Raw genomic sequence first — 12,422 nt, forward strand, 5'->3', positions numbered from 1 at the left:
CACATTCTTCTTATTTGCCACATTAAGTCTTGCTTAAGCATATTGAAAAAGTTTTCCTAAAGACTAATCAAATTTATCAAGGATAAAATCTAAAGGTGAACTTTTGTGGTATTAGTATTTGTCATTTCTCTATAGTTAAATGTGCTTAAATTTTTATATCTAAAGATTAACTATTTGAAAGTGGTGAATTTCCTAGATTTGGGTCACTAAGCATAATCATTTAAATTCTAGGATCTGAACTGGTTAGCATTTAAATCTCGTGGTTGTTTAAAGTATTTGTATCTCTTGAAATTTAATTGCTAAGACATTGCGCATCTGTGAATTTTGTTGTCAATGCTTGAATTATTTAATGCTCGTTACATGCTAGACATTTTACAAATGTTTTCAAGTGATTGTTAAAGAATCTTGTTGTGGAATTACAATAGATTGTGTATCTTTGTTTCCTAAGCTAAGAATACTTTGAGCATCTCTTGACATTGATATCGAATTGCAAAGTTGTTTTTGTTCTCTTTGAGCTAAATTGTATCAAAAAGATTTAAAACAAGCTAGTGTTTTAATTGTAATATCTTCAAGACTTTATCTTTAAGTCTTCATCTAATAAAGCGAACATCTCATTTGTGTAATTGAGGGCTTTAGCAACACAAGTGTTTCCCCATCCTCGAGTCTAACTTCATCTCATCTTCCGGTGCATTTGCATATAGGTTAGCTCTGCATAGATAAAATTTACTTCCAAGCATAAGCTTGGTCGATAGACAGATAGATCTCCATCCGTCTTTTCTTGAGAAGCTTGTTTTAATAGCACTTCAAACGGTGACCTTGCAGTCGTTAGAGCCACAGCGCTCTGCAGCGCCGGAGGCACCGGGTATGTTAGAAGTTCAGGAGAGGTATAGTTAATCACACCTTAGTGTGCTTCCCCTGACCTTCTCTCTGCCAATTACTACGAAATCAGGCTCAACACAGAAAGGATTGAAGGATTCAAAATCTAAGTAGGCAATTAACTAAAATCAACCAAGATTCTTGCATCTCACATTAGTTTTAGGATCTACATTTCATATAAGATAATCATTCACCTAAGAAGCAGTGACTAATCGACTACTTGGTCTTCATTTCCCTAGCAAGATTGTTGACTCCATAAGGCACTGGTATTAACCAAATTCTAAGTCTTGCTAAATCTTAATCAAGTACTTGATCGCCTCATTGTGTCTCCCGAACTAGTTGGTTCCCAAATAGTTCCTCTTCATTCCATTTTTTCCATAGGGTCTACCCCCCTTAGCCTTCTGTAGGGAGACAACTTAAACGGAGAGATTGGGAATCAAAGTGACAGCCACCGATCTAAGCATTGTCGTGGTGCCTAGACATTCTATGCGACAACAGGGCTCATTCAACCTCTTTAGTAACTCAACTTTTGAAACTTCAAGTATAATAATACATTAGTAAGGGTTTTCATCATTTCACTTTCTTGGACACTACAAATTGGTAAAAGGAAATGGAAACCATATCACTGCACCAATTCTTTCATGCATTTCATTATTATCCTTAATGTTTGATAATCACAATTTCAGACAAAATAAAGTTAAATGGGTAATGGGCTTATAAAATCCTTAAGTGATATTATCTAGAGATCCTAATTTAGCCCCGAGAGTTAGCTCAATTGGTTGAGTCGCCGTCGTTAAAGCACCTTTGATTCAGAGATCATGGGTTCAATTCTCTCGATACTCTCAGGGTTGTGCTCCATGGTTGAGTCAGTAGGAAGTGATCCTTTCAGGTAGATCTACTTGGTACAAATATTTCATGGACATAGTGGTCACCAATCTCCGGGGACCATGAACCACAGAAAATAAAAATAAAAAATAAAAATCTAGAGATCCTAATTTACATTCTATTATTAGGAACGAATTGATATAAAGTACGATAGTTCACAATATTTACCTTGAGATTTCAAGAGTTAGCACTTCGAGTATATTGCTCAAGAAAGTTTGAACTGAGTAATACCAATCATAATATTTCATGCACAACATATCTGGAGTAAAACCATACCTGCACTTCCTCAATAGCTGAATGAAGATCTTCAGAATCTTTGACAGATTTAAGATGGTTTACAACTCTCCATACAACGGAGAGACGATCCATGATTTTCTCTAAAGGCTCAACTAGCCCTGACCAAGTTGGCTGTACTGTTCTTTCCAATTCAGCTAAATCATATTCCTGCACAATACGACTTGCTCTGTCATGAGAATGTTTTTGAAATTAATCGTAGAACATATTATTCACATAATAAGGCAGAATACTTGGTACCACTGTCAAGATAAAGTTTCAAATTTTAAACCTTCTTCCAGAAATAACTGAATACATATGAAGCTTCAGTGTGATAGAACAGTCTGAAGACTAACAAAAATTATGAACATTGACAAAAGAAATAAGTACACCAACTGACCTTTACAATTCTTAATGGAACAAACATTCAGGTTCCTCTAATTATATTTGATATAAAAGTCTTCATCAAATATTATGCACCAGCGTAGATCCATTTTAACCAATGTAACAATTTATCATTACCAGCAATTTATCGCTGGGGTCCAAAATTTAAATTATCAGCGATATCAGGGAAAATATCAGAAATTATTAGGAAACTTGGAAAAATACAAAAATAATCATTTTTTTCAATTTTTTAATTTCTAAAACACCAACATCAAACAAACACATTGCTACTAAATATGAAAATCAAATCAATATATAAGATGTCAAGTGATACATCAGATATCGATATTGAAACATGATGTTTGTCCTGACACATAAGATCTAAAAGAATGATATAAAATCATATCAAAACAAAAATAAATGTAGTTCTCAAGCTTCTATGGTTGGAGTTATTTATTAATAAAGGAAGATCCACAAATGTCATATTTATTGTCGACGTCTAGAGCCACCGACAAGGTCCATTGTCAAGACTTGAGAATGATGAAGAGTAGGGGTTAAGAGTATTAATAGAAGATAGGTCATCACGAATATCACAGTGAGGAAAGTCTATGGCCGACTAAATATTTGAATGAGGTGATATGATTATTAAATTAATGAAGGTTAAAGTTAATGTTAAGGGTAAATTAAATTAATGTAGTAATGATATATGTATTAATATGAAGGTTTGATTATAATTAATGAATTAAAGTATTAATTATAATTTAAGCCCCTAATAAATGCATATCTATAATTAAATACCATAATAAATGGATATATATTATTAAATATTATATTATAAGATTAGAATGTTAAATAAATAAATATATATGGAGATATATAAGATTAATATCATATAAATATGTCACTACATAAGTTGGATTCTCTGAAACATGGAAACACTGGTGGGAACAAATAAATGTGAAACATTTCAGGAACATTCCCCCACTCATTTCTTGGGGAGTGTGGATTGCAAGAAATAAATCCATTTTCCAAGATCAACTTTCCTCTCCTGATAAAGTGGTTGCACAAGTTCTAGTAATATACTCACTCCTTCCCTAAGTGGATTTTGTTCATGCTCCTCGGAATGTCACTGTTGAAGAAATCAACATTTCTCTCCCTTGGGAGTACTTTGATGGGGCATCCCTTGCAAATGGTGTTTGTGGGGGAGGGGCAATTCTTTTCCTACAGGAAAATCATTCTTTCAAACATCAGATTGGTCTGGGAAGAGGATCAAACAATTATGCAGAGTTGCTTGCACTAAAATGTCTTCTTTTATTGGCCACGGAAAAAGGATGCCGGTCATTGCAGCTTTTTGGAGACTCCATGATTGTCATAAATTGGTTCAATGAGGTTCAGAGATGTCACAATCTCACACTGTTGCCTATTGTTGAAGAGATACTCCACATAAAACATGTTTTTGATTATGTTTCATGTTGCCACATATACAGAGAACGCAATACAGGAGCAGACACACTCTCTAAGGAGGGTGCTTCACAGAATTTTGGAGAACAGAAAATAATTGAACAAATAGGGGATGATTCACAGGTATACTACCACTGGCCATTCAATGAACGCATTCAGCAGCCTCAGTAACTGAATGACCAATTATTAATTTTTTGTTTCTTGTTATTTTGATCACGATTATGCAATGTGGAAAAAGTCGAAGTCGGGATTAAATCGGCAAGGGTCCAGAAGTTGAAAAAGTCGTTAAAGTCTGGAGTTTTTTGAAAAAGTTGGCAAAATTAAAAAAAAAATACAAGAATATTCATTTTTTAAAAAAATCCCGACTTTTTCAATAAAATCCCGACTTCTTAAAAAAAAAAAAAATCGTTAAAAAAACTACCTCATTCACGATTTTTTGGAAAAAGTCCCGATTTAATCCCGACTTTTTCAACTGGGAAAAAATCGGCAAAAAATCGGCCGATTTAATCGGCCAGCCAAAAAAATCGCATTTTGGGGATTTAATCCCAATTTTTTCCCGACTTTTTCCACACTAGATTATGGATGACAGATATAAATGTACAGCTAGATATAAAGCTGTTTAAGTTATGCGCTATTTATTCATGAAGTTTTCAGATCATGTATATTTTGATCTTGGGCAAGCTGTTGCCTGATCTCATCATTTCTGTTGACAACCAAGACTATCATAATGCACTAGGATGCATCAGCAGAATGTAATGTTTCATTATCTATAGAAAGTCACAATTTTTTCTAAGGAAGAAAAAAGTTAGATTTAATGTGAGATATTATTGTATATAATATCATATATATATATATATATATATAAAAGGTTTGTATTAAGTTAGTAAGTGTAAATGGGAAATGACCTAAGTAAGAGGCATGGCAAAAGTAGCTAGGGCGAAAGAGAAAGAGGGAAGGAGAGGAAAAAGCGGGAAAGTTGAATGAGGGGTAGAGTTAGGGAAAGAAAAGGTAAGGATGGTTAAGGGAAGGAATGAAAGGGGGGATAGGGACAGAAGACAGAAAGGAGGACCAAAGGCTAGGAAGGGAGGGAGACAGGGGATGCCAGATAGACAATATGAAATCATCATTTATAGATTATTGGTAAGCAAGGGGAGCCAATTACTGTTAATTTCTAGGCCAGTGTCTCTATTAATGTTGTTTGAGTTTTTCTTGATTTCAAGTGCTTCCCTGACTCAGCGTTTGAAATAATGATTTTCCTCAGCCATGATCTTAGTTTCTTCTAGGAAAGATATGATGTTTGGTAATCTTGGCATGTTCTACAAGTGCTGAATTTCTTATTCATTCATTTATATCTGCACCTTGTTCCTTAATTTTGACCTGTAGGGATCATCCAGTTTCACCAATATAACATTTGCCACAAGAGCAGTTGACTTTATAAATACCTTTATACTGGAATTGGTCTATATTGTCTTTGACTGATTTCATCTTTTGTCTAATAGTGGTGAGAGGTTTGAAATATGTTATGATATCTTTCTATTTCAGAACCTTGGCAATCTTATCAATGGTTCCTTTAAGGTAAGGTAGGTAGGTTGTTTTCCCTAAGTCTTGTATTTTAGAGTTTTCACTATCATGTCTATCGATAGCTTTTTGAAGGGCATTCAATATATCTTTATCGTCATTTTCTTTATGGTCTTCCCCAGATATTCTGAATGCTCTAGTGGCTGGGGTTTCAATGACCCCAATCTTTTGTGTAGGAAAGTGATGGGAGTCAGCATGAAGGTAATTTTTTGTGTGGGACTTCTTTCGGTAGACTTTATGGTCTAGATGATGTCCATCAGGTTTCCTTATTATAGAATATTTAGGAACGGTATGCAACCATCCTCTTCAGTTTCCATAGTGAATTGGATATCAGTGGAGATGTTAAGATGTTGCAAGAATTTTGAGAGCTCTTCTTTACCATATTATCAGATGACAATGGTGTCACCAACGCATCTTTTCCAAATTTTAGGTTTCAGATGGTAGGTGTTAAGAGCTATACTTTTGAATTTTTCCACGTAAAGGTTTGCCACCGCTGGAGAAAGTGGGTATCCCATTGCTACTCCAGTGGTCTGCTTGTAGCATTCACCTTTCCAACCATCCACTGGATATTGCTGAACAAGAGGTGCTTAAAAAATGATTAAACTTTCCATTGCCCCCAAATCTATATCTGTTGAAGAAATTATTTGCAGCATAGAGGACAGTAACAATAATAGATTGGACCAAAAGATTGGTCAACCAAAAAATACATAAAATATTCAAATTTTAAAAAGAATATATAATTCATGTGCATCCATATCAATCCAAGTTATTATACAAAAATATGCAAAATTTCTCGTGTATATTGCAAGGGTGCATATAACCAAAATATCACCGAGTGCAATCCATCCCTAAATCAAAATAGATCAATAGAGAGGCTCTAAATGGCCTCCGAAATCCAAAGAAAATCAGTCTACAACAAATAGCTACATAACATCAAAATCATTGCCTATATCAGGATCCTCCTCAACAATATCACCCTCTTAAGCATTAAAATAAGATAGAAAAAGCTTAACATCCTATCAATGATTTTGCTTGAGTGAAGTGTACATTTTTATTAGTGTCATGAAAGAGTAGCTCAACAGTGAATGCCACCAAACATCGAGGTACATAGCAGGTTTGGTGATCTTGATTAAATGTTAGTTCCATAACCCCATACATCACAAAATCTAGTAGAAACATAATAACATTGCAATCCCGTCAATCCTGAAATCCTAAAAATGGTTAAGTCTGATGGATTTTGAGTGGTATCTAAAATTCTACTTTCTCCAAACGAAATCCAATGAGGTCAGAACTACTCTCAAACATAGTGAGTCATTTAATGGTAATATTAAAAATTTAAGTAAAAGAATAAAATTGAAAGATAAACTAAAATGAAAACAATAGATTTCCCCCTGTTTGCTTGATGGAAATTGTTAGTATATCCTCACAGCTCAATCCCCTGACTTACTTTTAATAAATTAGGGTTAAAAGAAAAAAATATGATAATAAGTTGAAATTGACAGAGACATTGCGATAATTTTGAAATTGTCGCAATAATTACCTAAATTATCACGAAAATTTGAAATTATTGTGATAATCTCAAAAGTGCAAATTATCACAATAATTACTGCTGGTATTATCGCCTAGGTTGGTTTTGGCGATATTATCGTGATAAGTGCAACATTGATCTTACCCCAGATATACTAAATACCGAGAAGGATCAAAACTAATTGGAATAGTAAATTTTCATGCACTTAAAAGATCAAGCATAACATAGATCTCTGCTAGTTTATTTTAAGTCGTGTCTTTTTGGTACTCTTTTTTATTGTTATGGTCAGTTTTTTTCACTTCTAAATTACGAAGATCAAATTTACTTTTGTTCTAGTTATTAGGATCACTTTATTTTACATATCTCAACTATATCAGGTTGTAAAGTGCACTTTTTCTTTGCAATTAAGATATTATCTCAACTATTATTTATTATTTTATTTTACTTTTTCACCAGCCTATGCCACGGTATTGTTATATTTTGTTACATATCTCATCCATTCTAGGTTGTAGAATAATTTTGCCAAAAAAAATAATTAATTTACACATGAGGGGATTAATTATTTTTCCAACCCTCTAATACATAGGATTTTTCATTTACAAGACTCAAAGAGGAAATACACATTTGTCTTAGACCCTCAAGACAAATAACCCAATCTGCGACACAATATGATCTAGTAAACCAAGTGATTTGTTAAAATTATTCCCAAACCACTTTTACATCAGACTCGACTAAAATACTAGGACTCACCTAATAATCTAACAATAAATTTCACCATAGCTTTGGGGTTTAAGCTGGAGGAAAAAACTCTTCCGATTAACCGTGTCGAAAAACACAGGTAATCAATGAGGTTAAAAAACCTCCTAGGATGGAATTCGTCATCAAATTATAGGCTTACACAGGTGGGGACTTCATAATGGCCTGCCCTTCCATAATGAGCTTTGGCATGTGCTAATGTATCCAAGCTCTAAATGGGGTTAACCAAGTATCCTAATAGGTGGTTTCTACTTCTAAAGGGGATAGTATGCCTAAAGGACACCCTTCAAAAGGTGGCAGTATGTGATAAAGAGATGAATGGAATAGGGGATGAAAGGGGCAGCGTTGGGCCACATGTTGGGGTACAAGGGTAAGCTAATAAAAGGTAAGCCAAACTTGGATATATAATGTATAGGAGGAAGCAATCGTGGTACAAGAGGTGCCCTAGCTTGTAGTTTTCCACCCTTCTTTATATGTCTATTGTCTTTTATGATTTTTCTTTAATTGATTGCTCGGGGCTCAAGGGGGAAGAGCAGTGTTGAAAATATCGGCGAGGGTCCAAAAAACATCTTATCGGCAATGTCGGCGAAAATATCGGCAAGCATAAAAAATGCATAATATATCCATTATTTTCAGATTTTTAAACATATAAAGCAATAACAACATGAAATAAACACATTGGCACATAAATATGAAGAAAGCACTGATATATATGATGTCAAATAGAAATGATACATCAAAGGCGATACCAAATCCTGCTGATCCCTGATAATTGTCCAATCAAGGACTCAAATGTGGAGAACCAATACAAAATAACATCACATATATAAAAGTATCTCATCATCATGAGTTATATGTAGCAAAACAAATAAAACTAGCAGCTATCTATCTGAAATCACTGCCCTCTCCCCCTTTTACGGGAAAACATGATGGGTTGTTTGCTAGGCCTGCCCCTAGTAGTAGAAGGCCCTGGCCCTGCCTCTGCACCTAATGTCAAATAATGAGTGCTAGGTATGGAGCTGTGCTCTCTTATATCTATAGTAGATGGTGTTGATGTTGATGCTCCCACAGTGTCTCCTCCTCCTCCTCTGAGTGTTGCTCCTCCTCCGAGTCCTCCTCCTCTTGCTGCCCCTATTCTAATTGATCATCTGGCTCTAACCATGAAGGTGACTCCTCCAAGATGGGCTCCTCAGACTACACCCTCCACTGAGACAATATATCAATATTGTCTAAGGAAATGGCATCTGGATCCATCGGTGCTTCTATTTACCTCACTCGAAGTCGGATATTGTAATGCACATACACTAAATCATTGAGGCATGTGAACTCCAACCTGTAAGAGTGTCAAAAAAACTAATGAGTCTTGATTCTTGACTCTTGACACTTGAAGGTCATAAATTAAAAATTAAAAATTACAATAAGTGTAATCACTCAACTGAAGCCTGGAGCTCAAAGTTATACATGTTGCGCTTTTTTGCGTGTATTTTCACAAATACACTCCAATTGCGCTCACACCTTGAAGAGCTACATCTTTGACTCAAGATTCTTATGGCCAATTTCCGCAAATTTGGTGCCCTTGCACCATAGCTTCGCCACCAAATATCTACAACAAAATAAAGAAATAAAAAATCAAAAACTTAAAACATAATTAAACTTTCAAATAAAAGTTACATAATTGAATTTTTAAAAAAATAGAATTATAAGTAAGGAAATTCTAAATTGAAAATTCTAATTTCTAATGAGTGATGACTGTCACTTACATCGCATGAAGAGGGTCATTTCCCTAATAGCATCATCAAAGCCAAATAGGCCAACACAATCCCGATAAAACTGTATCTCGCAATTGATTTTTCTATGAAGCTCAGGATCAGGTACCATCTTATGAATACAGGAATGGAGCCCTTCCATCACCTCTCCATCAAAATCAAAACCGCATTTGTATGAAAATGTGGGGTTGAGGAAGAGTGTTGCTGCATGAATGGGTCGATGAAGCATCCCTGTCCACCGACTATCAATCACATCCCATAACATCATATGCCTATCAAGGCCAGCAGAACCCTTGTCTACATAATAAGAACGAATGGCCTCTTTGGCCCTATCCATGGCCTCATACAAATAAGCCATTGCAAGCTTCTCCCCATCTACCAATCTAAGAACCTTTACTATAGGTTCACTAAATGAGCATGCTTCTTCTACTCCACGCCAAAACGTGTCAGAGTACACAATTTTTGCAATGGCTCTCCCATCCTCTCCTGTTGTATCTACAATTACACCAGTCATCAGACACAAACATTTTCTTCAACTCGAACTGACATCGAAGCAAAGACTGAAGAGTAATAAAATTTGTGGCGAAACGTGTGATCGCAGGATGCCGCAACTCCTTGTTTCTAGTGAACCTCCTCATGAGGCTAAGAACAAAAGCATGGTTATAAATAAACTTGGGGACGCTCCTAGTCATATCAACCACATCTTTGATGAAGGAGAGTTTCCCCATATCCTCAATCAACAAATCGAGACAATGTGTTGCACATAGAGTCGAGAACAATGTGCAATGCCTCTCCATAAGCATCTTGTCGGCAGACATATAATTAGTTGCATTGTATGTTATGACTTGCACCACATTCTGCACACCAATCTCCCGAATGAACCCATCTAACAACTCACATATCGTTGTTGCATCTTTGATATGTTCTGATGCATCCACAGATTTAATAAACATGGTACCTTTAGGACAATGTACCAAGAAATTTAGAAGGGACCTATCCTTCCTATCTGTCCAACCATCTGACATCACTATGCATCCAGAAACTTCCCATGTTTTTTTCAACTTCGCCAATCTAGAGTTGATGTCCTGCTTTTCTGCTTGAAGAATTGGCCCCCGCAACTCCTCATATGTAGCACTTTTGTACCCTAGGCCCACAACAGCAATAGCATCACACATTGGCTGCCAAAATGGATTGGTTTTGGTGATGCTGAGAGGTAAGTCGCTCCAGAAAAGACAACTCCCCATGACTCTATCTGCTTCTTGCTTCTCCTTTTTTTTAACGATTGATTTTATGTTAGGTTGTGCTCCATGTCCTGTTCGTGGAACAAAAAATGATGACCTCGCACTAGCAGTGGCAGGTGATGTTGTGGAGCCCCTCCCACTACCCTCAACATCGAAATCAGAAGAAGATATCCCGAAAAATCTACCTGCACGTTCAGCCTTGTTTCTTTCTGTCTCTTCCTTCTTTCTATCTTTTTCATCAATTGCCTCGAGAGCTTTTTGTATAAGCTCCGAACTAGAAACTGTACAAATCCCAACATCATGTCCAGTGAGTCTAGCCAGATGGTATTTCAATCGCATAACCCCTCCTGTCATCCTGGTCCCACACAATTTGCATGATAGATATGCCCAATTTGTCCCACCATCAGGCTCTCCATACTCCCAAAATGGGTCCAAGGCTTTTGGCATATTTGAATTTTGTAGTGAGCTGACTCAAACCTAGGGCACCAAAAAAAAATTGGAATTAATAAGTAATAACCACCTCATTTTACAAAATAATTTTTTTGCTACGTTGTTTGCAATGTGAACTCAATGAAAAATCATAAATGACAATAAGAGGGTGCATTTGAAAGTTCAAAAAAAAAAGGAGTTTGTTGTCCAAATATGGAGAAAACCCTTGCATTTGCTCATGGGCATGAAAATCATAGCAAATGGAAAAAAAAAAAAAAAAGAAGCAAAAAGTTTGTAGGCAAATAAGCAAGCAAGAATAACCCTTAAACTATCAAAAAAATCATTAACATAGGGGTTTATTTGAACATACCAGTTAATGGAAAAAATGAAGATTGTCTCATTGTTCTTCAATCTTTGATCAACAAAATATTCGTTGTTGGTGGCGATAATGGCTATTCAACCCTCGAATCCTCCTTGTCAGCGAGCACAATGCTCTCCCCTTCCTTCTCCAGCAATCAAAAATCAAAATGAATGAAAAAAAAAAACAAAATCGGCCTTTTCTAGTTGCGGCGGCGAAATTTTTTCTGAGCCCGACGATATTTTGCATCGTAGCGCGATATTTTCCCGAGATATCATTGATATTTCGGAAATATCGCAATATTTTCGGGGAGACAAAATATCACGATATTTCCTCGGTGATATCTCGTCTCCCGAAAATATCGCGATATTTGCGAATATCGGTGATATTGTCATCACTGGGTAAGAGCACGATGTGTGAGATATAGCAGTGGCTACCCCCATTATTTTTGGACCAATGTCCCATGAAAAACCCAACGCGGGAAAATCGGTGCAGCTATCTGAGGGTTTTCTTATTAAACAATATCAGAGTACAATCTGGGTGCCATAACTGGCCTACCCAACAGAGAATTTCCTTAGCAACTATACCTCACAGTTTGAGAGAAATCTCCTGGTTAAAACCCTGGAAAAACCTTCCGGCAACTCCTCAGCACAAAACTGCTCTTGCAGCCCCAAGGTCAGCCCAATCTGGACTGCGTCAGCCCCTCTCTGTCTCACGTTGCCCCTGCGATAGCCTTTCTTGGCCTGCGTCAACCCCAGGAGGCCTTGCGTCAGCGCTGAAAGCCTCTGCGTTAGCTACGCTGGCCCCTCTAGTGCTCTGTGCAGCACTTGGTTGCCTCTGCGTGGCCCTACGTGAACCCTTGCTGGCTCTGCGTCACTCTCATTGGC

The 12,422-nt window shown here is 36.4% G+C and overlaps 1 protein-coding gene across 5 annotated transcripts in view; it reads right to left on the reverse strand.

The window, feature by feature from the left end:
• The window catches only part of LOC149258306 (organellar oligopeptidase A, chloroplastic/mitochondrial-like), a 403,930-nt gene that overhangs the window by 354,346 nt on the left and 37,162 nt on the right, over positions 1 to 12,422 (reverse strand). For all 5 annotated transcript variants that reach the window (XR_016256794.1, XM_089415124.1, XM_089415109.1 and 2 more), the window contains exon 2: positions 2,038 to 2,205. Coding sequence is in view for 4 of the 5 variants with exons in the window: in XM_089415124.1 (XP_089271250.1) it covers positions 2,038 to 2,205 (168 nt within the window). In the remaining variant the exon portion in view is untranslated. The remainder of the gene's footprint in view (positions 1 to 2,037; positions 2,206 to 12,422) is intronic.

The sequence above is a fragment of the Pinus tabuliformis genome, chromosome 6, assembly GCF_031772625.1.
Source record: "Pinus tabuliformis cultivar Carrire ecotype Pingquan chromosome 6, CPIR1, whole genome shotgun sequence".
Classification (NCBI taxonomy): domain Eukaryota; kingdom Viridiplantae; phylum Streptophyta; class Pinopsida; order Pinales; family Pinaceae; genus Pinus; species Pinus tabuliformis.